The sequence below is a fragment of the Labeo rohita genome, chromosome 16, assembly GCF_022985175.1.
Source record: "Labeo rohita strain BAU-BD-2019 chromosome 16, IGBB_LRoh.1.0, whole genome shotgun sequence".
Taxonomy (NCBI): Eukaryota; Metazoa; Chordata; class Actinopteri; order Cypriniformes; family Cyprinidae; genus Labeo; species Labeo rohita.
The window spans coordinates 7226155-7254150 of NC_066884.1; the positions used below are offsets into that span (position 1 = coordinate 7226155).

General features: G+C 32.6%; 1 protein-coding gene and 1 long non-coding RNA gene across 5 annotated transcripts in view; one reads left to right on the plus strand and one right to left on the minus strand.

Annotated features, from left to right (window-relative positions):
* oxr1a (oxidation resistance 1a) overlaps positions 1–27996 on the plus strand; it is a 195150-nt gene that overhangs the window by 94601 nt on the left and 72553 nt on the right. Inside the window, exon 1 of one of the 4 annotated variants that reach the window (XM_051132046.1) lies at positions 11863–12165. The exons of the other annotated variants lie outside the window; for them this stretch is intronic. Within the exon in view, the coding sequence (XP_050988003.1) occupies positions 12033–12165 (133 nt within the window). The 5' untranslated portion in view covers positions 11863–12032. Of the gene's footprint in view, positions 1–11862; positions 12166–27996 lie in introns of those variants that run through there. 4 annotated transcript variants of the gene reach the window in all.
* Positions 7–27991, minus strand: LOC127178880 (uncharacterized). Its single transcript, XR_007829451.1, has 3 exons — positions 27929–27991; positions 21073–21200; positions 7–389 (listed from the first exon to the last, which is right to left on the minus strand). It is a non-coding gene; the product is annotated as an uncharacterized LOC127178880 (long non-coding RNA).

Consider the following 27996-nt stretch of genomic DNA (forward strand, 5'->3'; position numbering starts at 1 on the left):
AAAAATGTTTTTATTTCTTTCCTTTAATAATATATTGATGCATCATCTGTACATGCTGAATCTCTAAATATGTTACAATCTAGCAATAAATGCTACATCAAATGTTATATTTCAACATTATATAGTACAACATTTTCCATAACATAAAACAGCGGAGGAACTTCTAGCCCAAATCAGCTGAAGGGTCGCTCATCATTCACTGTCTATGCCTGTGAAATGAGATCTCGTCATCTTCAGATGTTTCTGTTCTTGCGGTGCCAATCACACTGGCACATCTTCCTTTGTGATTGTGGCCTCATTGTCTTGATTACCCTCTGGCACCCTGAGCCCCGCACCGCCAACATCCACCTCCATCCTCTCTATCACAGGCACTTGTCCGTTTCTTTTCTCTTAATCAGCACAGGAATGAAAGGAGACAGGCGTTAGGCCATTATAATTCATGCGCCAGCGCTTAACATAATGATGAAAAATATGAGCATGTCCTTCTGAAAGGGAAAGCAATTAATTCCCCCTGCAGAGTTTAGGAGAAGATATTGACACAGCGGTTAGCATGAGATTGAACGTGTTTTGTTTACATCAGCCTGATCTCTGTGTTGCTCTCTCAACTCATGCTGGGTTATTTCTTGACCACCCAACAGAGCGAAGCACAGACATTATTGTTTTAATAAATTGGCCATATAAAGATGCTAGTGCTGATGGTCTGATGGTCAGATAAAGATGCTAGTGCATTTCTGATCGTCTCCTCTTCTTTTCTGCTCAGCTATTTCAGCTATACTTTTAAATATAATAAAAAATATAAGCTTTACTTACTTCCTGTATATTTCCTTATATTTTAATTAAAATATGACTTAGAATATACTTATATATTTACATATAAACATGTTTTCAATGAGTTTGTTACAGTTTTAAAGATGATGATTTTAGATATTTTTTTTAAATATATTTGAAAATATACTAATTTCTATTCTATCTATTGTAAATATAGCTTGTTTTGTTACTTTCCATAAGCTTTAGTTACTTCCTGTATATGTCCTTATATTGTAATTAAAATATTACTAAATATTATACTGAATAATGGCCAAAACTACATTGCAAATATACATTTTAAAATATATTACAAAAACTTTTTTCATAAGTAAGTTTGTTACTTATTGTTTTAGGTAGGCTACTCATATTTTTTAGACATTTTTTAATTTTAATTTCGTAAAAATTCAGAATATAACAAAAATCGGCAAAACTGTTGCGAATAGATTTTAAAATATGTCTACATAAAAAAAAATTCAAGTTTTATTTACTTATTTTTCCTTATATTTTGGACGTTTTTTTATCTTTTCAGTATTGTTCAAAATATATTTTTAAATATATTTCAAAATATACAAAAACTGTGTTAGAATTATATATATATAACATATAATATATTTTTGGGATTTAAGATACGTTTTAAATTAAATATTTTTTCAGTTTGAATATATTTTAAAATATAACAAAAATGGCCAAAACTATGTTGCAAATATACATTCCAAAATATATTGTTTTCGAGAAGTTTGTTACTTATTGTTTTAGGTATTTATACTATTTAAACATTCTTTTTATTTCAATTTTGTTAAAATTGTGTTTTTACATTCAGAATATAACAAAAATTGCCAAAACAATTGTAAAATAACTTCTACATAAAAATAAATTATTTAGTCCTTAGTCCTTATATTTTGGACATTTTTTATGTTTTCAGTGTTGTTCAAAAAAAGGGTTATATATATATATATATATTTTTTTTTTTTTTTTTTTTTTTTTTTTTTTTTTTGAAATATTTGAAAAATTTTCCTCATATATAGATTTTTTATATTTACAGATTTTTAATTTTGTCCAAAATACATTTTTAAAAATATTTTAGATTTATAATATAATATAATATAATATAATAATATGTTTTGCATATAAGATAAAGTTGCAATTAAATTTATTTTATTTTTTTTTCTTTGAGGAAGAAAAAACATTACTTTAAAATATTTTTTGGTCCGAAATAGTTTTTGTCATATTTTTGTCGTACTTCCATTGAGATTAATTGGAATAATAATGGTTAGCTTTCTCCAGGTATTATAAATCTCCTTTGAGCCAGTCAAATTTCCAGCTAATTTGTTTTGAGCTAGCTATTGGGACACCACCGTAATTGAGACTTTGCAGGGCTTCCTAATCTTTAAACCTTGTGTCTGTGGAGGCTGCAGTCCTCTAGTAGCGGCACACTAAATCAGACCCCATGCAGTGGGCAGTTAGGCTGTGATGTGGATCGGATCAATGCAGTCGTGTGTTATTACAGTAGTAAGAGACTCGGCGCTGCAGTATATCTCAAGAACGAGCGAGTACCATTTTAAGAGACCATTTTCAAATCAAGATTTCATGCATATTACCAGGCTAACTGCATATTCTGTTTCCAGGTTGATGAGCCAAGAACCCGACTTTTCAGAATCACAATGCTTTTCCCAGCAGGTCGGCTGTTTGTTCAGGTGTCCCGCAATCCTAAACCCTACTGTGGATTCTGAAGCGAAACCCTTTGTGCTCTGTAACCAGGACAGATATGACATAACCATATCCAACAGAAAAAAATACTGAGCGGGATAGGAAAAAACATCCTGATGCCAAAATGAACACAATTCAGTTTGACGAGAGGCTTATCCGCTAAAAATAGCTTTGTCTTCCTGATGCGATTTTCTTTCTTTGTACAGGGATTTTTCCTCCACAAATGCCATCAGGAAATGCCTGGCATTAAGGCTGCCTGCCACCCCCTCCTGTACGGGACTGTGTGTGTGACTCCTGCATGTGAAGAGAGTCTAGTAGTGAATAATTTGTTGTCATGATGAGGTTCTCATCTCTTGGTTATGTGATTTAAATCATGTATTGTGTTGTAAGACAACTGGTGAATGGATTTAAACCCTACACACTGATTTAGTGAATGAGTGATGCAAACAAATCACTGTATCAGTGAACTGATTCATTAAAATAAGATTCTATCAGCATTTTTACCACTGAAATTTAAAGCCATTTAAATTTCAGTTTAATAGACTAGGGTAATGTGTCAATTTTTTTAAATATACACTAGGGCTGGGCAAAAAATATTGATTTCTCAGCTTTAATCAGTTTTTATTTTTACGAAACAATATTGATTCTTAAACCCCAAGAACTGATTAATCTAGCCTATTTTCACTTAATGAACATAATATAGTTCACCTCCCTTTCGATAAATCACAATAAGCTTTGTGCCTTGTTACTTTTGATATTACAAAAAGTCCTGCTTTAATACCAGTTTCAGCACAAAATAAACATGAAAAAACATCCAGAGATATGTTAAAAGAAAGAGTACAACTTACCGAAATGCGTATCCTGTCTCATGTAATCGCTCAGTCAGTGTTTCAAACGTGCAAAGATGTCATCATGACAGCTTATAAACAATGTCACGCAACGTCACATTTACCTCACGTTTTATAGCTGAAAAATTAACTCTAGAGAGATGCATTTTGCTAAATTAATGCACGATATAACCAGTGTTGGGGAAAGTTACTTTTAAAAGTAATGCATTACATTATTGAGTTACTCCCTAAAAAAGTAACTAATTATGTTACTTAGTTACTTTTTATGGAAAGTAATGTGTTACTTTACTTTTGCGTTACTTTTTAAATCTGGGCAGGACTTGCTTGTTTGTTTTTAATATAAAACGTTTTGGCAAATGTAAAAGCCTTTTTCCACCAAAAGCCTCAGGCTTTGAGAAAAGTAAATTCACGTCTGTACAGTAGACCGCAGAAGAATAAAAAAAAATAAAATAAAAAAAGCAATTTTTTTTTATTGCTCTTCAGCAATAAAAAAAAAAGGAAAACAAATGTTAGATTATCTTGAGTAATTTTTGCTTATTAATATGGTTGAATTGGATCATCGTAGGTTGGCAGCAAAAACACTGGTTAATAAAATGGGATTGATGCATAAAGGATATTTGTATTATTTGATTTATTTAATAATTGCAGGTTTGCGTCATGTCCTGAGTTGAATTTCACTGTTTTTATTCATTTTGAGGAATACTGAATCTGTTTTTTGTGAGTGAGATGAATTAATGCATGTTCACATTTATTCTAGAACTAACATCTTACTCCCGATTTCTCTCAACATGGGGACAGGAGAGCTTTTAATCAATAAATGGGGAGGAAAGTAACTGCCATTACTTATATGAAAAAAGTAGCTCAGATATTTTCGTGTCAATTAAAAAGTAATGCGTTACTTTACTAGTTACTTGGAAAAAGTAATAATATTATGTAACTTCTATCCGTGCCGATAGCCTTGTGGGCAGCACGCTGACATACAGCGCCTTTGTGCTTTGGCTGTCCCGTGTTCGAATACCAACTCAAGGACCTATCCCAATCCTGCCCCCCTCTCTCTCATTCCCACTTTGCTTCCTGTCCTATCACAATAAGGGCAAAAAATAAATCTTTAAAGAAAAAAAAAAAAAAAAAAAAAAGATCCATTTTTTCCTCAACGCAGAAGTAAGCCTATGGGTGAGACTTCCAGTTTATTATCTGCTATAGGAAAGTAACGAGAAGAATAACAACATGCAGTAAACTGTATAACTGTTTGCACTACAAACCAGTGTGTTCATAAGTACGATAATACATTAAAATAATATGGTAAGACACACCAATTTGCAATATCAAGCAGCAAAACGAGATGTTTTTTTACAACTAAAATTAGCTTGACGCTTATGAGACCAGAATCCACACCCATAAAATTTACAAATGGCCTCGCCCACTCTTACGTTAAGAAAAAGGTTCATATTGTAAGTATTTAGACCTACCAAACAGAACAACAAAAATAGTTTCAGTTTGGAAACAGGTTTTCAGCATGATATTTTTTGTCCAAGTAAGGTTGAGATTTGATCTAGCAGTTGATTGGCTGAATCCAGCTACTAGTTGCTGTGATGACAGTCTTGCTGACGATCTGTGACAAGAGTCTAGCAGTTGATTGGTTGCTGTGGAAAGGGTCCAGTTGATGATTGGTTAGTGTGTCACAAGTCTAGCAGTTGATTGATTGCCATCTTGTGGGTCTCACTGATGTTTGGTTGCTGTGTGCGTCTATGCAGTCAAACTCGTTTCTGAGGAATGCTGTATAATTGCAGTCCCTGGTTCTCACAGCAGCAGTGACTGAACAACAGCTGAGGTCAATCGAGCAGAGAAGGTAAAATAGCACAGCGTTAAAAGTGCTGATGGGAAGATCTGACTCAGGCCTCTCATGACTGCTCATATTCAACCTAATAGACCTTTCTAAACTGAGATCAGTGGGGAGATGGTTTTTGGTTGAGGTTTAACGCATCAGTTGAGGGACTGTTACACATTCGTGCCTTGGTGAAATGATTCATTCGCTGAGATTCTTCTGAGGCCAGACTGAGTCATTTGCATTTGTCTTGTGAATATTCATGAGTTTCTGTTCAGTTTGGACAGCATAATCATCTGTTAGATGGTGCTGCTGTCATCTCAGTGAGGGAAAGCAGTACTTTTGTCTTTGAGGCAATCATACACCTGACCAGCAGCACATTATCCACCTGCGTGAATGCCAAGCGCTCCACCTGCTCCATGCTGTGCCTTGGGGGAAGTGTGTGATTTCTGCGAGTTTGACAACAACAAACTGTAGGGCATGGCAATATTGCTAAAGAAATATGCCTTTATATTTTTCAGCTTTATAGTGAAATTCAATACACATGTGACCTTGAACCACAAAACCAGTCTTAAGTATCACGGATATACTGTATTCATAGCAACAGCCAAAAATACTTTGTATGGGTCAAAATTATCAATTTTTCTTCTATGCCAAAAATTATTAGGATATTAAGTAAAGATCATGTTCCTTGAAGATATTTTGTAGATTTCCAACCTTAAATATATCAAAACTTAATTTTTGATTAGTAATATGCATTGCTAAGAACTTCATGTGGACGACTTTAAAGGCGATTTTCTCAGTATTTTTCAAATAGTTTTCAAATAGTTGGACCTCAGCCAAATATTGTCCTATCTAAACAAACCATACATCAATGGATGTATGATGTATAAATCTCAATGTCAAAAAATGTATCCTTATGACTGGTTTTGTAGTCCAGGGTCACATTTCAGTATGTATGTACTTGCTCTAAAATGAATACAAATTTAATTTATTTATTAGAATTTTTCCTCCTTTCAATCAGATGAACCAAATTTCAGCCAAATGGATATTACTGCAAATCAAATTCAGTAAAATCTTGTTAAAAGATAATCAAGAACACAATAAAGATTGAATTTTTATTTTAGCATTATATATATATGCTAAATAAAATATAATTATAAATTACATTATTTATATACATACATTATATATATATATATATATATATATATACACAGTACTGTGCAAAAGTCTTAGGCCACCAGCTAAAAAATGGTTTAAAGTAAGTTATTTCTATCTTTTGCTGTAGTGTGTCAGTAAAAAATATCGGTTTACATTTCCAAACATTCTGTTTGCCATTCATTCAATAATCTAGTGAGATTTTTGTTTGCACAAGGAGTCTGACAACAGCCAGTGCTCCACACAGAGATCTGATCTCACCATCATCCAGTCTGTCTCTGGAATGACATGAAGAAACAAAAAAACTGAAACAGACTAAATCCAGAAGAACTGTGGCAACATCTCCAAGATGTTTCAAGTAACCTACCTGCAAAGCTAATGCACAAGTGCACATAGGGCAAAAGAAAACGCAAAGGATGGTCACATCAAATGCTTATTTATTTTAGTTAATAGAAGTTCTTTGATAAAGAAAATCTATTTATGACATTGTTTTTGACAGCATCCTCATTTTATGTGCCTAACTGCCTAATAATTTGAACAGTACTGTAGCTTTGTAGGTGTAGGACTCTTAAAACATCTTGGAGATGTTGCCACAGTTCTTCTGGATTTAGTGTGTCTCCGTTTTTTCTGTTTCTTAAAACAGACTGGATTGAATGATGGAGAAATCAGATCTCTGTTTGCACAAGGAGTCTGACAACAGCCTGTGCTCCATACAGAAATCTCACTGGCTTATTATAATTAATGGCAAAATGAATGTTTAGAAATGTAAACTGATATTTCCTACTGACACACTACAGCAAAAGACCGACTTTAACTAACTTTAAACCATTTTTTAGCTGATGAAAATACTAGTGGCCTAAGACTTTCGCACAGTGCTGTATATATATATATATATATATATATATATGTTTAAATGCAAAAGTAAATAAATAACTAAATAAAAAAAAAATAATAATAGAAAATTGTGAAATGAATAAATACATTATTTATATATATATAAAATGTATTTAGTTTTAAATTTGGATTTTGACACTCCAACTAAAGAAACAATACATTATGCCATTCATGTATCTCAATATGTATGTATTTGCTCTAAAATTATTACAAATTTAGATTTTTATTCTCCTTTCAATCAAAGAAACCAAATTTCGGCCAAACGGATATTACTACAAATACTATTTATTTATTTATTTATTTATTTATTTTAGTTTTTTGCTTTTTTTTTTGCATTTTCCTATTACTTTTTGAAATTCCAACCAAAGAAACATTACGTCATAAAATTAATAAGAAATCTGTAATATTTTTTATTATTTCTGTTCATTTTTAAATAAGTTAATTTATGACATTGTTCATATTATTTTTTTTTTGTAGATATTTCTTATCTACACTGGAAATGTTCTCAAATCATGCTGGACATTATAATAATTGGGTTTTACACTGTATTATTATTAATATTATTATTGTTATTTTTGTTATTTATTTATTTATTTATTGCTAAAGCAATTTCAGGCATGTAAAATGAGTTGGGGACTTCCTTGTCCGTGATAAAGCAAACAAATCTTTGAATCATTTATTTGAAGTGATTCATTAAAATGAATCAATCTCCATTTTTGAGTTTACAGCGAGACCCTATTATAAAATCTCTATCATAGTGCTTTCATACTCAGCAGGGAGCTGCACTGGGATTGTAGAAAGCAATTTACCATCCAGAAAGATCCCACAAAATTCAAATGGAAGGAAATGAGTGTCTCAGGCATTGAACGTCATACGTCCATTCGCTGGTCTTTTATCTCCACATCCACAATCCCTGTACGATTGCTTCCTCTGCACCACATTTGGTGTCATAAATAACATTTGACTTTATCGTTTATCACAAATACAGCTGTCGAATGGGAGACGGTCTGTCTGGCGTAATCTGATTGTATTTAGTGCTCGTTCATTACAGCAGCAGAGCTTCACTGCCTTCTCTATTAGCTGCATCTGCCCAGCCGGAGTGAGTTTTTGCTCCATTTGTGTCTGTCTAATTGGGCCTGTAAACTGTGAGGCTCAGGGTAATGTGCAGATGTTCGTCCTTGTGTTGATGTGCTGTGTGTGTGTGGTGTCTGGACACTTTCAGTGTGGAGATGGCAGTTCTGGTAGTGGTTTTGTAATGAGATCCGTCTTGGCTGAAGAAAAAGGATTACAGCTCTCATTTGGTCCAGAACCAGAGTTTCTATACACCCTTTTACTTGAGAATCTTTAGGCAAAAATTTTCAACTCAATTAATGTCTTCTTTAACACTTTAACAGTTTTTTTTTTTAAAGAAGAAAGAAGTCTCTTATGCTTATCAAGACTTATTTTATCAAAAATACAGAAAAAAAAACAATAATACTGCAAAATGTTATTACGATATATTGTTTTTTATTTTAATATACTTTAATTTTGATTTAATTTTTGAATGATCAATGTTGGAAACAGTTGTGCTGCTAAATATATATATATATATTATATTGATATATAATTATATACACATATATTAGTACTATATAAAATTGCAAATATCAAATATTTTTACTGTTTTTTTAAGTTAAGTTTTTTTTAATTTTACTAAATTTTTGAAGTAGTTTTTTATTTTTAAAAAATAAGTAATTATTTAAATGTTTTTACATTTTACATATTACACATTGCTATTCAAAAGTTTTGCTCATCAAAGCTGCATTTATTTGATCAGAAATACAGAATAAAAACAGTAATTTTGTGAAATATTATTACAATTTAAAATAATGGTTTCAATTTCAATATACTTATTCCACTGATGAAAACTGAATTTTCATCAGTCATTACTACATTTTTCAGCATCACATGATCCTTCAGAAACCATTCTGATATGCTGATTTATTAATAATTTTGGAAACAGTTGTGCTGCGTTAGTTTATTTTATTTTATTTTGGATTCTGGGATTTTTTTTTATTTTTTCCCCATAATTCTTTGATGAATAAAAAGTTTAAAATCTTTTCTAATTTTTGTCTTTACCATCATTTTTTATTATTATTTAACACATCTCTGCTGAATAAAAAAAAATATTCCAAATATGTGACGGCAAAAACTGCCTTTTGGACAACTTTTTGTCAACTGTCTTCTACTTCCATAGGCTCAAATGAGTAGGCCGATCTTAAAAAAACATTGACAAAAGCAGAAGGTGCTGCTTGAGTCTTGAGTGTTTGTCTTTGCACGTCTGTTACATCAGTGAGAGTCAGACCGTTCTCACAATTTGATTTAAGCCTTATGTTACAGTTCCTAATGAAGTTATGGGCAGATTGAAAAGGAACCCCATTTAATTTACTCATCAAAGGCAATTTTTCTTGCATTTGGCGCTGCATGAGTGTTAATTTTAGACCCTGGTTGATCGGATTTAATAATTATGGACGTATAAAATTATACTGGCTACAGTGATGATGCATGTGTGTATATATCGAGAAAAATCCTGTCTCGTTCTGGTTTGGAACATTTGATGAATCACTATAAATATCTAATGGAGAACAAATGAACTAATTTAGTGTGCTCCTTATTATTTCCCCAGACTCTTTTCAGTTCTGAAAATTGAAATAGAAAGAGTCCAATGAATACTGTGGGCAATGAGAGGAAAGAGGAATATAGGTTGGGAGAGAAGCCCTGCTTTAATCTCCTTCAACTAATAGGGCTTATTTTATTTCTCTTCTATGTAATGAGAATGATGGACCTTTTATAGGGCCGATCAAATTAAACTGTTCTTTAATTACAACTGAGCTTGTGGAGTCAATAGTGCCTTTCTGTATCTGTGTTAAGCCTAGCATAAGAAGGATCGAAAAGCCCTTAACTTGTTATTATTTAAGAAATAACTGAATGGCGTGCTGGTTTTTGACCTTCTATGCAATTGCAGCACACTGTCCTTTAGCTTCTGTGTACGGTAGGGATACTAGAATTTATCTCCAAATTAAAAATCTCACCAAAACCCATATGCTTGTTATGTTTTCAATTAAATGCATATACCGTATGTTTGCAGTTAAAATAATGCATGTCATTTTTGTTGCTAACTCAGCTGGGCTGAACATTGCACAAATCTATGAGTGTGCAATGTTATGGCTGACCAGCAGAGGGAGTTTCACTCATGCACTTTTTTGGGGATTTTGGGATCTGTGTAAATTTGGCCTGAGAGGCACATTTCATTTGTCACCCCTTGGGATGTAATTAACTTGATGAATTAAAAAGACACTGAACAATCTTTGCAATTAGCAGTGGCTCTCATATCATCAGATGAGCTGTATAGATGTCGTTGGGGAGGTGGAGATCTACTGATCGCTTTCCCTGCAAGCTGTTTTCATCAAGTTAAAATATAATTGAGACTCTGTGCATAATTACAGCGTGTTTGCCTAATTTACCCCCTCTGAATTCAAAGTTTACTGTTATTTTGCCAATCATGTGATTTGCTGGTGTGTTTTGTGTAACTGCAATTCAAAAGTGTCTGAGGGACAACAAAATCATATAACATACCATTATTTTCTGTGACAGAGATATTTTATACTTAAGTTAGTGTATTAAATGTAATGTTAGTGTATAAAAAGTATGTGTTTACTAGGTCACTGAGTACACTGTAAAAAACAATTTGTTGAGTCAACTTAAAATAATTTGTAACCTGGCTGCCTTAAAATTTTAAGTTCAGTCAACTCAAAAAGAGTTTATTCAAATTGGAATGTTAAATTATACTAAGTGACAACTTAGATGTTTGAGTTGAATCAACTTAAAATTTTAAGGCAGCTGGGTTACTTACCCATCTGTTAAGTTTAGCAAACACAAATATCTAAGTTGTTACTTAGTATAATTTAACATTCCAATTTGAATAAACTCTTTTTGAGTTGACTGAACTTAAAATTTTAAGGCAGCCAGGTTACAAATTATTTTAAGCTGACTTAACAAATTGTGTTTTTTATTGTTTACAGTGTAGGCCTAGTATCACACAAAGCTGCTCCAATATATATGAAGATATAAAAACATTACTTGAAATGAATTTTATATTTAGTCCTATAAGCTTTTCTTACAAAAAAACAAAAAACAAAACAAAAAACACTGCATCCCTTATGAAAATTAACCATTTATTGTAGTGGCATATTGATTTATCATTGATATAACCACAGTTTTCCTACAAATACAATAGTTTAATTATGGTTATTGTAGCAAAATCATGGATAATTTGTGGTTTCCATGGATTAACTTAATATTTTTGTAGTTGAACCATGGTTAATTTTCGTAAGGGATATTATGTTGGCCATACATTTCAAAACATTTATTTGGTATTAACTTCAAACAGTGCGTTATATTTAAAATAAATGTTGTTTCTTTTATTGTTACGCCTTAAGTGTTTCACTGTACAGGGCTTCCGACGCGACGCGTCTGCCGCGCGTATAATCCTTCCAGTCGACCAATCACAGTCTTCGTTTACGTCAGCATTCCATCACTTGCAGTAGAGAAGAGAGCGTTTTGGTAGCGTCGCGTCACGTTGCGTGCGTAAATCATGTAGCGCAACAAACGGCGAAAAGTTCAGCAGCTGCTGTCAGTTTCAGTTCCTGCTTCTGCTCGCATGTTTCGCAGTCACCGCTGGGCAGATAACTCGGCGTTATTGCGTTGTTTTGTCTGCTTTTAAATGTTTATGCTTTGGGAAAGATCTGAATATGGATTATATTCAGTCGTTCAGAGACGCGATCGCTGGTAAAATTTGGCCTGTTACCGTGAGAGAAGTTCAGTTTAAAGACTACTCTGATGCAGAAACACCCCTGGAGAACTCGCATGAAACACACACTGCAGGTATTAGTTTTGTGTTTTTCTCAAAAGTTTTACAAACGACTTGAAACGTTAACGGTTGTTAACGTCTGTAAATATTGACAACGCAACATGGCTGCAGTACTACAGTGAGTTATTATTAACAGAGTTTTCCGTGTCAGCTGCCCTCCTGTGCATTTGCATTGCATTTTACTGTTAAATTTTTGTAAGGAAGAGTTAAGAGTTCATATCCTGGCTTTACAATACACGTAGAAGCTTTGGGTTTTATAAAGTTTATTGCTGCATTGTTGTTCTGGTTTTGTTTACACAGACTCTGCTGACACATTCAGGGCTCCCCTGGTCATATAACAATATTAAAAGTACATAAAATGTCTTTAATGAATATGCATTTGTCTATTTTGGTTTTTAATGATCCTAAATATATATTTTATATTACCTTTATATTCAATAATATTTAACCAACTGTAGCTGCTGGTGGTTTCTTCGCTTAAAGTTGTGCAGTATGACTGCACAATAAAAATTACAGCTATTCGGTGTGGTCAGTCTTCATTCATGTGTATTATATTGTAAAGAGTGAATATGAATCAAACTTGGTAACACTTTAGTTTAAGCACCAATTCTCACTAACTGCAGTTGAGGTCAAAAATTTATGTACATGTACACCTTGCAGAATGTTTATTATTTTACCAAAATAAGAGAGATCATACAAAATGCATGTTATTTTTTATTTAGTACTGACCTGTATAAGATATTTCATATAAAAGATGTTTACATATAGTCCACAAGAGAAAATTGAATTTATTTTTAGTTGAATTTATTATGCTGCTTTTATTTATTTATTTATTTATTTTTTGTTTAGTGATAGTTGTTCACGAGTCCCTTGTTTGTTCTGAACAGTTAAACTGCCTGCTGTTCTTCAGAAAAATCCTTCAGGTCCCACAAATTTTTTTGTTTTTTCATAATTTTTGTGTATTTGTACCCTTTCCAACAATGACTGTATGATTTTGAGATCCATCTTTTCACACTGAGGACAACTGAGGGACTCATACGCAACTATTACAGAAGGTTCAAATGCTCACTGACCAACTAACTGCACTTAAAAAAAAACCATCCAAGGCTTTCAGAGGCAAGAGAGTTATGACAACCTAAAATGTTTCTGATTGGCCATTGCGTTCAAGAAATCAGCAGATATGTCTGTGATTGGCTACATTGGTGACAGCTGCAAAAACACATTGGATAGTTTGCCAGATCTTCAATTGCTTTTGCTTTCATTTGAGGATATTTAACACCGTATAGTACCTCCATACAACTGGGCCTGGGCTTGGCTAACCACTCCAATTGCAGTGTGGCTGACAACGAGAATGACTAACCTTGCCCCCCCCAATGTCGCCCATGAATAACCGTAAATAACCAACTGATAAGGCAATGGAAATTAGGTCAAACTCTGTGGGAACACTGCATATTGTTTTGACACTGATAGATTCACACTTCTCCACCCAAAAAATATTCCATGTATGCATGTTTGATTGGCACTTTTGTAAAGAAGCCAAAGTGCAGTGAACACTTGCATCAACAGCAGACTCTGTTATGTATTCCTGTCACAGTGGGCTGTGAGTCAGGTTAATTGCAAGGACTAATTAGGCCAGAGGATGGCTGGGAGGCATGATGGTATATGCTGTATGATGACAGACATTTTTCATCTAATAGCGATTTTGCAGTAGGCTGCTGTTTATTCTGTAGTAGCTATAGGTGGATATACAGTAGTTTGTATTTTAATATTTTTAAATATGTAATTTATTCCTATGATGCAAAGCTGAATTTTCAGCATCGTTACTCCTGTCTTTCAGTGATCATTCAGAAGTCATTCTAATATGCTGATATACAGAGATTCATTGATAACTAGAATGTTCAAAAGAACAGCGTTTATTTAAAATATAATTTTTATGTGATACAATTTGAGTATTCTGTTACATTACCCTGACATACTGTAACATTTTGGTCATGCAACCAAATTCTAGGCCGGAGAAGAGTAAAATGCAAGGATTTGACTGGTGTGAAATTGCCAAAGTGCAGGAAATGGCTTTGCACCATCGCTTCACCACAACCTTCAGTTAGACATATAAAAGGATAACTGCAGAAAACAATATTGCTGTCCTTACCATTTGACACTTATCAAAGCGGTGCAATGCTGATAGCACCATGTAAGCCTATTTGCATAAATGGATTAAAAAACACAGAGGTAAAAACAAATGGAGCTCATCCTTGTGTAAGAGTAACTGACTGTAGGAAATCACATTTCTGCATTGCTTAACACCTAAAATGAAGCATTGCTTAAATACAGTGGGGATTGACAAGTGTTGCAGTTTTTAAAATTAATGCAAATATTTAAATTCATTAATATTTATAATCATTTTAAATGTTATAATCATCATAAACATTACTAGATATTTTCATTAATTAGTCATTAACAATATGATATCAGGCCTGAATGCTCAGTGTTGGAATTTTAAAAGTCATTCTATTTGTAAATGCACTCCCAAAGCAATGAAATAATGGCACAGCATTTGCTGAAGCGTCTTTGGCCCCTCATTAAGGTAGAGGAACCGGTCTAAAGAATGAGTGGGCCGCACTGATGCCGTGCTGGAAGCGCAGGGAGTCCATTAGCATACATCTGCACTGGCATTAGACGGACGTGGGAGGCACAAGACGTGTCCTGCTTTTCTCTAGATCACCCCCAAAGATGAATGGGGTGCGTGGGTGTATTTTCATTACTGAGTTAAGACTAATTCCTCGGCGCATTAACCAGCACTGTGCTGTGACGCCCCATAAGGGTCATGTCCGGATGCCAAAACAAGTAGAAGTGAAGCTAGCATGGCACAACTGCTTGTTTGCTGGTCAAGCACCCTTTTATCTGTAAAACTACCCTTCTAACTACCTGTGCTATGATTTTTTTTTTTTATTTCAGTTCAATTTTATTTAAATGCATATTTTTAATTAACTATAATAACCCCGTTAATTAACTGAAATAAATAATTAATCACATAGAAAATAAAAGTTTGAATTTGCCTAATATATGTGTGTGTACTGTGTAATTATAATGTATATATAAATACAAACACATTCATTTATATATTTAAGAAATATTTACAAGTATACGTATTTTTTTATAATTTTTATGTAATTTATATTATATATAAATAAAAATATTTTATACGTAACATATTTCTCTTAAATAAATACAATAAAATTAATATAAATTATATTACATATATTACATAAAATTATTTTGTGTGTATTTTTATATATACAATAATTACACACAGTACACACACATATATTAGGCAAACTTACACTTTTATTTTGTATGCGATTAATCGCGATATGTAACAAATCAAACGTAACTCATCTCGTTTGATTACTTTCTGTTTTGTTTGGAACTTGAATGCAAACCAAAAGGAAAATTAAACATTAGCATTGACTCCATGGACATCACCTTTGAACTTCATTGATTGCTCGAAAGCATTGCGGCCCCAGCGGTGTTTATTTTGCGCTCGTCTAGACTAAATGCTAAAGTAGCAGGGAGGGTTAACACTCAACGGATCAAACTTTGCCCTCTATTCAATAACCTTTTAAATTCTGACTAAGCATCCAGGCCCAGTGTGCGTCAAAGGCCGAGGGAGCTGTTTACCTGCAGCACAGCGGCTGATCTTTCAGCTCCAGCGTGCACTCTGGGGCTTTTTTTTCTCTCTGACCTGCATTATTTGTCCTGCTTTCTCGATGGTGGATATGGATTTAGCACTAAAGCTGCCACATGCAGTGAGATGAAGAATAGTTAAAGCGTCTCTGCTGAAGGGGAAGTGTTGAGCTAGACGTCACGTCTCATCCCAGTGTGCTCTTTAGTCATGCCAATAAATTTGAAGAAGACTCGTTCTTTATTTGTGCTGTGTAAGTCATAGGTCGTATCTTAGAAATCATGCATCATAACTCCCACATGAAAATCTGGAATACAATGGTTCCAAATAGCATGTTATCATACTACTATTTTTGTACTTATATATATATATATTACAGAAATAAATAAAATAAGTTTAAGTGTATTCTGTATTCTTTACTGTTTTTTTTCTCCTTAATTTCAAAGGTAGTGCAGATGAAAATGAGCCTTTTGTTTATTTTAGGTGCATGTACATTTATTTGAATGTTGAGTCATGTGCATTGTCCTTTTTTAAATAAATAATACATACTTTTTTTAAATGACTTAATTTACATAAATCGAAATGAGTCCTTGAATCATTTTTGCTGGCTTGTTTAAATGAATCATCTGATGCATGTTACACAATATTGCATAAAATGATTCCTGATATGATAAATTAATGCCACTAGCTAAACTGAAGCTGTGAAGGAAAGTGAGCAACAAAGAGCATGTTTATCCTGTTCTAAATACTATGCATTAAACAAAGCTATTGCCTTCTTCCTATTATATTTTAGTGTTATATTCCTTCGCAGAATATTTCGAAGGTGCCATATAATGAAAATCTGACATTTTCTGTTTAAGTGCTATAATCGGGTTCCCGGTGCATCTACCAACCCAGAAAACGTGAAAAAGGACAACCCAGTAAATTTGTTTTGCTATGCTTTCTCTGCAAGCATTTAAAAAAACAAGCCGTTCAGATTTCACTCCCCCCATGACGTAGGGGGTCTTATTATAATATAGCTGGACCTTAATCTGCGCGTTTTCACCCATGGCGGCGCCATATTGTTTTCGCAAGCACCAACGGTGTACCAGTTCTAATGCCATGACCACCTTCACAGACATAAGAGACTGTGGTTTTATAACTTAATGTGTGTTTTAAAACATAAATCTTTGTGTATTTGACAATTTAAGCGCAATAAGACATGAAAGAGAAGTTTAGTACTTGCATGCCGTGTCAAAGACGCTTTCACATATAATTTCAGCGCGATAGACATGATAGTCAAAACCAAACAGACGTTTTTAGCAGAGTATCTGAGCTAGAAGCTGTAAAGGCACAGCCCTATTCTGGAATCAGAATGCTCATTTGCATTTAAAGAGACATGCACGAAAACAGCCTGAAAACTGAAAATCTGCTTCCACTCAAAATAGGCATTTTCGAAATGATATAATAAATGATCCATTGGGTATTTTGAGCTGAAATGTCACAGACACATTCTGGGGAGACCCAAGACTTATATGACATCTTGTAAAATGGGGCATAATATTTTCCCTGTAAATATTCATGATTCTTGTTTAATTAACAAATAGCTCTTTGTTTAACTCATTATTTAGCCTAAACTCAGATATCTTTAGCACTTCTCAGACGCTCACATTAAGAGCAGAGTTGAACTTGCGACAGCAGTATAGAGGCAGACTTTAGCCACTGCTTTATTTGATTTGCAAACTAAATAGTGCTCACTAAAGCAATAACCGAGTGGATGGAGGGATCTTGCTGCGATTAGTCACCCTGGAGTGAGTGCTAATGAGAGGCTCTGGTGCGGGTGACACACGCGGAGCCACTGACAGGATCGGGGTTTGATTAATTGACCTGGGGTGGGTGTTAATGAGGGAAAGGAACAGGCCGTGTGGAGTTCAGCGTCTCCCCCGACGCAGCATTCAAACTGCAGTACCAGCAAACACACACACACATACACACACACACCAGCTACTGTGACAGTCTGGGCCGTGACAACTGTTGGGGACTTTGAGCTGTTCGGTTCAGTGAGCGACTCTTCCATGTTTTTCCCATGGCTGTTACTTCTCTCTTTGCTAAAGTAGTCATGTGATGAAAGAGGATTTTCATTGTATGTATATTTCATTGTAAGTCTGATGTACCCTGTAAACATACTCTAACTTACTCCAACAATTCTATCATGACAACTCACAGAAGATTTTTGCGTTGTAATGGATATGACAGTGTATTTGGTCTTGAAAGATCTGCTAGGCTGCTGCTGCTGTTGGTTATTGCTGCTGTTGTGGATTATTACTGCTACTGCTGCAAAGCAAGCTCAGGAACTTGCTTCTGCCAGTACATACGCTGATAGTATTTACATACTGCTGCTGCACAAGTAGCACATACAGTTCAGGACGTAAGTTTGCATGCATACACTTTGCAGAATCTGCAAAATGTTAATTATTTTATCAAAATAAAAGGGATCATGCAAAATGCATGTAATTTTTTTATGTAGTACTGACCTGAATAAGACATTTCACATAAAAGATATAATCCACGAGAGAAAATAATAGTTGAATTTATAAAAATGACCCGTTCAAAAGTTTTTAATACTGTGTTCTTACCTGAATGATCCACAGCTGTGTTTTTTTGTTTAGTGATAGTTGTTCATGAGTCCCTTGTTTGTCCTGAACAGTTAAACTGCCTGCTGTTCTTCAGAAAAATCCTTCAGGTCCCACAATTTTTTTTGTTTTTCAGCATTTTTGTGTATTTGAACCCTTTCCAAAAATGACTATGATTTTGAGATCCATCTTTTCACACTGAGAACAACTGAGGGACTCATACGCAACTATTACAGAAGGTTCAAACACTCACTGATGCTCCAGAAGGAAACACAATGCATTAACAGCTGGGGATGTAAACTTTTGAACAGAATGAAGATGTGTGCATTTTTCTTATTTACCTAAATATCTTTTTTTCATTTAGTACCGCCCTTCAGAAGCTACAGAAGATATTAACACGTTTCCCAAATGACAAAATAATTTAAATTGATCCTGATTTTCAAATTCAAAGACTTTTAATACATTGTGTTTCCTTCTGGAGCATCAGTGAGCATTTGAACCTTCTGTAATAGTTGCGTATGAGTCCCTCAGTTGTCCTCAGTGTGAAAAGATGGATCTCAAAACCGTACAGTCATTGTTGGAAAGGGTTTGAATACACAAAAATGCTGAAAAACAAAAAAAATTGTGGGACCTGAAGGATTTTTCTGAAGAACAGCAGGCAGTTCAACTCTTCAGGACAAATAAGGGACTCATGAACAACTATCACTAAACAAAAAAACACAGCTGTGGATTATTCAGGTAACAACACAGTATTAAAAATCAAGTGTATGTAAACTTTTGAACGGTCATTTTTATAAATTCAACTACTATTTTTTTTCTTGTGGACTATATCTTTCTTCAGTACTACATAAAAAAAAATAACATGCATTTTGCATGATCCCTTTTATTTTGATAAAATAATGAACATTTTGCAGATTCTGCAAGGTGTATGTAAACTTTTCAACTGTATAATAACCTATACAGGTAGAGCTGGGGAGGTGGAGGGTTTCAGAGTAACTCTGAAAGCGCACTGGGACAGTGGATGCTAACCAGCCATTTAGATGTAAAGCAGCAAGCTTATTAGCTGCGTATGCTATATTAACCAATCAGCTTGTGCCAAGTAGTTTAACACTGTGATTGTCATCAGTTTGCATTAACGACCCATCAGCCTGTGCCATCTAGAGTTTCATGACAAAACCTGGCATTAAAACCATTCAATAAAGACTTGTTCAGAAATAATCTTGGTTATGACGTCACAATTAACAGTAACACGACAGGCCACATTTGGTCATTCCACATACATTCCACATAGAAAGTCCTTAAGAGAGATGGTTCACCCAAAAATGTAAATTCTGTCATTAATTGCTCACCGTTATGTCATTCCAAACCCGTAAGACCTTCGTTCATCTTCAGAATGCAAATTAAGGTGTTTTTGATGAAATCCAAGAGCTTTCTGACCCTGCATAGACAGTAACGCAACTACCACATTCAAGGCCCAGAAAGGTACTAAGGACATTGTTAAAATAGTCTATGTGATATCAGTGGATGAATCATGTCTATGCAGGGTCAGAAAACTCACGGATATCATAAAAAAATATTCATCTTCCGAGTTTGGAACGACATGAAGGTGAGGAAGTAATGACAGAACTTTAATTTTTGGGTGAATTTTTGGGTTAATTTTTGATCTCTTTAATATATCTCTTCAAGGAGAAAAAATAAGAGTGAACAACGTGATGAAATGGGAAGCATGTGTGTGCCAACTTTACCTCCCAGTCATGATTGCACAAAATATTATTTTCCCGTTTAACATTTGACACAGATGTTTTCATTAGCATTAGTCAGGAATCAGATTAGACTAATCCTGTGGTTATATGACATAATGTTTGTTTAAATATAAATACATGATACACAGCCACTGTTATGGACGGTCATATCAGTAATGTTGCATTTACATGCAGTAATACATGAGCTTCTCAACATTACTGTGAAGAAGTACTTGTGAAGTTGACATGCTATCATATGAGCAAAAGCATTAAAAATCATGCAAATTTATGACATGCATATACTTCACAGTCAGAATAGCCTGTTATATAGTTCATACTAGGACAGTGTGACTATTGATTACATGATGCATTTGCATTTAGTCGACAGCGTTTCTCGAATCTCTATCTGGATGTCAAACATGGCTTCATTTCAAGAGTCTGTTCATTTCAAGTATCTTGCATTATATAAGTTGAGTCATCCTCTGCAGCGAATGCTGTCACACAATTGCATTTATTTATATATTTATGCTGTTTTTCTCTTTAGCAGTAAGGATGGTTTGTTTAGTACCGGTCTCTGAGGAGTACCACTCAAACATAATAATGCTGTCATTATTTACCCAACCTCATGTCCTTCCAAAGTGCTGTTTTATTTATTTATTTTTCTTCTTTTGTCTTTAAAAAAGTAACAGCATGCATTTAGGATGGCATGAGGATGAGTAATGCTCATTTTTAGTTACGCTGTCCCTTTAAGACTGAGCTTGCATTTGTGAATCGGATTGTTTGTTCATTGTTGTTAAAATGAAGCAGAGTTTTGCACAGCAAATAACAAAGTCTCCACATAGGCATAGTCATCTCATTCCAGCACTCTGTGTGTGTGTGTACCACCTGCTTATTATGATGGGGCACTTGTTTCCAGCACCATTCTGAGCAGTAAATGAGAGCGGTCTAAGAATAACATCCGCCGGGTCGTTGCAGCTGCCGCTAACACAAGCCTGGTTGTTTTCTCTGTCACCCTGAAAGTGGTCACATGCGTTCTGCGTCAATGTGTGGCAACAACGTCCAAATAGAGAATGCACAACAAATTCATAAAAATACATTTTCTTCCTCTTTGATTGCAGTGTCAGGTTTGTAATGTCTTTGTTTTTGCTCACAGATTCCTGAGTCATTAAACACATTAAACACATTTAACTTTGCTATGTAGTTTGCATGCAGATACCTTTGAGAGATACCCCACAGACATGAATTATACCCCAAATCATGCAGTTTGAAAGTATAAAAGATGCTTAAGACATTTGACACAACTGTACCTTTCAAAACTTTAATGTAATTTTTTTTTTGTTTGTTTTTACTCATCATTATTTTTTATTTTATTTTATTTATTTATTTACTGAACATCTTTTATTATCACCACGGTTGATTTTTTTTTTTTTTTTTTTTTTTTTTTTCTAAAATATAGTAAAAACAAAATATAGTAAAAACAGTCTTCAGTGTGACATGATCCTTCAGAAATCATTCTAATATGCTGATTTGCTGGTCAAGAAACATTTCTTGTTATTGTCAATGTTGAAAACAGTTGTGCTGCTTGAATTTTATATATGAGTATATGCAATTGTGTATTTATGTTTATTATTTTTTATTATCAGAAAGTTCAAATGCATTAATACATGCAGCTTTTATTTGAGCTAGAAATTATTTGTAACAAATTAATAATGTGAAAGTCTTTACTGTCACTTTTTGTCATATTGTCATATTTATGTGTCCTTGATTAGAAGTATTCAGTATTCATTAAAAAAAAATCTCTTGTAAAATAATATATTTATTTTATATTCTTTGTTTGTTATGATGCATAATTAAAAATATATAGATCATGAAATATTATTTGTGTGTGTGTGTATATATATATATATATATATATATGTATATATAATTAAAATATATTAATTAGAATATAATACAAATTATATATAATTACATATAATTTATAATGTAAGTTATAGTATAATTTAATAAAATTAAACAGTTTATTTACAATTATAATTGGATCAATATGAACATATTGTATTGTATGTAAAATTAGCATATTGTGGTGTATTGTAAAAAAATGATATATATATGTGTGTGTATATATATATATATATATATATATATATAATTATACATTTTAAATTTCATATAATATAATTCTAATTTAATTTGATAATATAATAATATGTAATAATAATATGTGTAGTTTATTTACACTTATAATTGGATCATTATGAGCATATATGATTTACATAGTCATTTATAATATAATGACATTTTAACTATCTATCTATCTATCTATCTATATATATATATATATATATATATATATATATAAAAACTTTTAATTATATTAAAATATTAATTATAATTAAATATAATATAATAATACGATTTATAATGTAATTTGTAATATAATATAATTTAATTTTACTGTCTCTCTTTCTCTCTCTCTCTCTCTCTCTCTCTCTCTCTATATATATGTATGTGTGTGTATATATATATATATATTGTGTTGTTTGTTTGCCGTATTCAGGCCTGTACATGTACAAGCCGTCATGCTTTATCACATCTCTATGGTTAAAGTCTACAAATTTACATACTTCCCTGACAACTGATCATACAGACTGGGTAAATGTTGTTAGTATAACAGCTGTAGAGCCATTAGAGCTGCTTTTTTGAGAGCTTTTACTGCTTAAAATCACAAGACCGAAGGTACACGTGTTTGTGTTGTTGTTTTTTTTGTTTTTTGTTTTTTTAATGAACGTGCATGTACGATTAGTGTTACATTTGAAGACAAAACAGGTAAAATGTTACAAATGTATCTGGGTCAGAGATAATATTATTTCCTTTGGCACTGAAAGGAAAAAGAGAACAGCGTGTGGCCTTGTCCCATATTTCCCACCTGTGTTATGTGACCACCGAACGCTAGTTCTTATTAGCGATGGGCTTTATATTTAGAGCACAAAATGCTAGATAATCAGTGAGCCACAGAACAATGGCTGTGTTCCAAAACATAGTGAGCCACCTAAGTAGGCAGCATTATAAGACATCATCGATGCAGATGCTGTTGCAAAAGTGTGATTTATGTGACTGACTTATGAGGTTTTATTTGAGCTTATGTAGACAGCAATGCAGCTACGTAGACTTGTGAACAGACCCAATGTGTTATTATATGTACTGAGAACAAATGCATATTTATTCAAGAGATTTGTCATATTTTGTTGTTGGAGAGACACCAAATCCATCGTCTTTGTGGTTCTGGAACATTCTGTGTGTAGCCAGTGTCCATCCAGAGCTACAGAGACGATGGATTTGGTGTCTCTCAGACACACATTGGGCTCTTTGTTTAGTTTGGATGTGGCGGCTCTCATCTCTGCGTGCGAAAAGCCTGTTTCAGATGATACACACACATGTGAGGCTTCAATTCAAGACAGTTTGCTGTTTTTCATGGAAGTTATCTCTGCTGTGTGTGTTGGCTCGCTGTGTCTCTCTCTGACTCATGCTTCGGACAATTCTGTTGTACTGGAATACACAGACATTAGCATATTTTTGATAGCTATTATTGAGATGTTGTAAAAATATGAATTATATTAATTAAACCCCAAATTCTCTGTTCAAAGTCTTTCGAGTCATTTGAAAAATGTTTTGAAACATGGGAATCAGAACATTATGAGTTTTGAGATTTTGAAATTTCAATGAAAGACAATTATTTTTTTTCTGTATGTGTGTGTGCGTATAAATATATACTGACCTGTATTAAAGCATATTGATTATATATGCATATAGAATATACACCTAAATCATATTGGATACAAAATGTCTGGACAGAATTTAATTGCATTTTATTAATTTTATTTTTGTATTTTGTTTTACTTTATTTTATTTAACTGTATTTTACTTTATTTTATTTTACTGCATTTTACTTTATTTTATTGTGTTTTTTATTTTTAATATTGCTTTATTTTACACTTTATTTTTTATTTTATTTATTTATTTTATTTTATAATTTTACTTTATTTTTTATTTTGTTTTACTTTATTTGTCTTTATTTTATTTTACTGTATTATTTTACTTTTTTATTTTATTTATTTTTTTTATTTTATTCTATTTTACTTTATTTTATTGTATTTTTATTTTTTATTTTACTTTGTATTAATTTTTTACTTTATTTTATTTTACTGTATATTACTTTATTGTAATTTTATTTTAATTTAAGTTTTTAATTTATTTTGTTACTGTATTTTATCTTATTGTATTTTTATTTAATTTTACTTTCTATTTAATTTTACTTTATTTATTTATTTATTAATTTACTTTATTATGCTTTATTTATTTTTTTATTTTATTTACATTTTTTACATTTATTTTATTTTACTTTAATTTACTTTTTATTTTACTTTATTTTTTTACTTTATTTTATTTTACTGTATTTTTATTTTACTTTATTTTACTTCATTGTATACTTTTTATTTTACTTTATTTTATTTTATTTTACTTTTTGTTGTATTTTATTTTGCTTTGTTTTATTTTGTTTTACTTTATTTTACTTTATTTTATTTTTCTGTATTTTGTATTATTTTATTGTATATTTTATTTTACTTTATTTTATTTTATTTTACTTTTATTTACTTTTTATTTTATTTTATTTTATCATTTTTTATGTACCTCTTTAATTATTTGATAATAATTCCTCTTAGATCCCATCCAATTCCAAATTCCTAACCCTTATTACAGGCAATATAGTTTTCTGTAGCAAGTATAGTTTGTCTTTGTAAATGTAGGTATCACATATCATCTTTTGATTCAGTTTTTTATTTATTTATTTATTTATTTTGATTTCAGCTTTCTAAAAATCATGACAGTATGTTTCAGAGTAGTAAATCTCTATTTTGGAGTCGCTCTATGAGGCGTCTCATTCAGTGACATGTACTGTACATACAGAGAGATCAGCCACTGTCGCTGTTTGTCAGGTTACGCTCTGAAACAGAGGCGTGAAAGCGCTGGATAAAAGATCAGTGTTCGTATCAGCGCTCGCGCTGGCCTGGTTTCTTTCGCTGCCGTCTCTTTGGTGTGAGCACAGAAATAGCAGGACGACTATGACTCATGGCTACACAGCCGAGTGTCTCTCTGTCACACTGTCACAAGTGCAGAACCTGTTAGACTGATTCTGGAGTTAATGTTAATGTGAAGACGGACGGACCGCCTGAAGCAAAGTGAACATGTGGGTGAACTGCTAACATTGCTCTCATAACCCTGAACATACACACGCACACCCATGAGACTATATGCATACACATTAGTTCTAGTGCTGGATATAATTTTGGTTTCACGGTTACAAACTTCAGTTGAATAATCTGGCACTAATCTTTGCCTTTTCAATGAAAAGACAAAACTTTTCGTTACCTTAAGAGTTATTTGTAGCACACCTCCTGTACTGCAGATGTTGCTAATGTAAATTCCTTGACAGTTTGCCCTTTTTAAAATGTCTATTAATGTATTTGTTTGCTTGTTTATACCAGGTTTGAATAGTTTGATAAATGTAGTCAAATGCAATTTGCTGTGCGATTATTTGTCTCCTATCTAGTTACAATTTTAAAATTTTGACATTTAAAAAAAAAACAAATCCTCATTTTATTATGGAAAAAAACATGGTAACAAAAATTTATGGGACACAGTTATTGTATAAGTTTTGGTGTAGTATAATCAACTTTAATATAATTCATTTTTTAATAATAAACAGTTTGATGAATGCAATCAATTGCAATTTGTAAGTGCTGTGCGATTATTTGTTTGTTGAAATGTTGAAATTTTTGAAAATGTTGACATTTTTAAATTTTCTCCATTTTATTATGAGGAAAAACAAACAAAATTGTGGGACACAGTTATTGTGTATTTTCGGTTTAATATAATTAAATTTATTATAATTAATTTAAAAATGAATTATGCCAGGGTTGAATAGTTTGATGAATGCAGTCAATTGCAATTTGTAAAGGTTGTGCAATTATTTGTCTCCCATGATGTTTAAAAATGTGACATTTTGAATTTTCCTTTAATTTTTAAGTTTTCCTAATTTTATTAAAATTTGAAAATTTTAATTATTCATTTAAAATTTATTATAGCAGAGTTGAATAGTTTCATTAATGCAGTCAACTGCAATTTGTAAATGCTGTGTGATTATTTGTTTGTGTTCCGTCATGTTGAAAATTTTTAAATTGTGACAGTTTTTTAATTTTAAAATGTACCCCGTTTTATTAACATTTTGAATTTTTTTAAATGTAATTTTTTCCCCCCCATTTTATTAACTTTTTTTTTTTTTTACATTTTTTAAATTTAAAAATGTTCCTCATTTTAATAAAATGTTTACATTTTTCAGTTTTTTATTTTTAATTTTCCTCATTTTATTATGGGGAAAAGCATAGTCGCAAAAATTGTGGTGCACAGTTATTGTATATATTTTGTAATCAAATTTAATATAATTAATTAAAAAAATAATTATACTAGGGTTGAATAGTTTGATGAATGCAATCAGCTGCAATTTGTAAATGCTGCGTGATGTTTTCATTTATTTATTTATTTATTTATTTATTTATTTTTTCCTATCCTAAAAAACTTTTACATTTTAAATTTTCCCCATTTCATAAACATGTTGAAATTTTTTCCATGTTAAAATTTTCTTTGTTTCCTTATGGGGAAAAGCATGGTTACAAAAAAATTGTGGAACACAGTTGTTATATATGTTTTGGTTTAATATAATCACATTTAATATAATTAATTAATAATTTAATAATATATGTGTACTATTATAAACGATACATTTCAAATAACAAATAATCAAAAATAATAAGTAATAGATTTTAACAGTAAAATCAGTAAATCATGACATCATTATGACAAAATTGTATAATTTTAGTTGTTAATGTCGAGGTCAGCAGTATTGGTCAATGCATCACAGTTTCCACAAATTAAGCAAATATTAAGCAACACATCTGATTTCAACTTTGATAATAATAGTAAATGTTTCTCGAGCAGCAAATCATATTAGAATGATTTCTGAAGAATTGTGACACTGAAGACTGGAGTAATGATGCTGAAAATCATCTTTGCATCACAGAAATAAATTACATTTTAAATGATATTAGTACAGAAAACACCGATTTTTAATTATAATAATATTTTACAATATTTCTGTTTTAACTGATCAAATAAATGCAGCCTTGGTGAGTAGAGAGACTTCTTTCAAAAATATGAAAAACCAAACTTTTGAACAGCACTAACCATTTCATGCTGGATTAGCATATATAATATAGAGGTGTCTAATAGATGGGCATTAACATGCACCATATTCGCAGAGTGTGCAATTCCAGATTAACCAATGTCAGTATTGATTGGGAAAATCAGTGCCAATACGTGACATAACCCTATTAGCTTTACATAACCCAGACATTGAAATTAGCTTCAAAGACACACAGAATCACACCACAGCACAAATGTGATACTGTCAGGTGGCAGCACTACATCTCTCTCAGAGGTCAGGGTGGTCTCTGTCTGTTACGGCATTTGCAGCAGCAGGAGGCATTGCAAGGTGAAGACACATCGGCTGTCATTGTGCTGAGCGAGTGAGAAAGAGAGGGAGACAGTGGGGAAAGGAGGGAGGTAGACAGGGAGGGTGAGAAAGAGAGAAAGAGAGAGAGAAAAGCTGCGTTCTCTGGCTCACCGGAATCGCTCGTTCACACTCGCTGTTGACGGATGAGCCGTCGGTCGAGGCTGAGAGCTCGGCAGCTT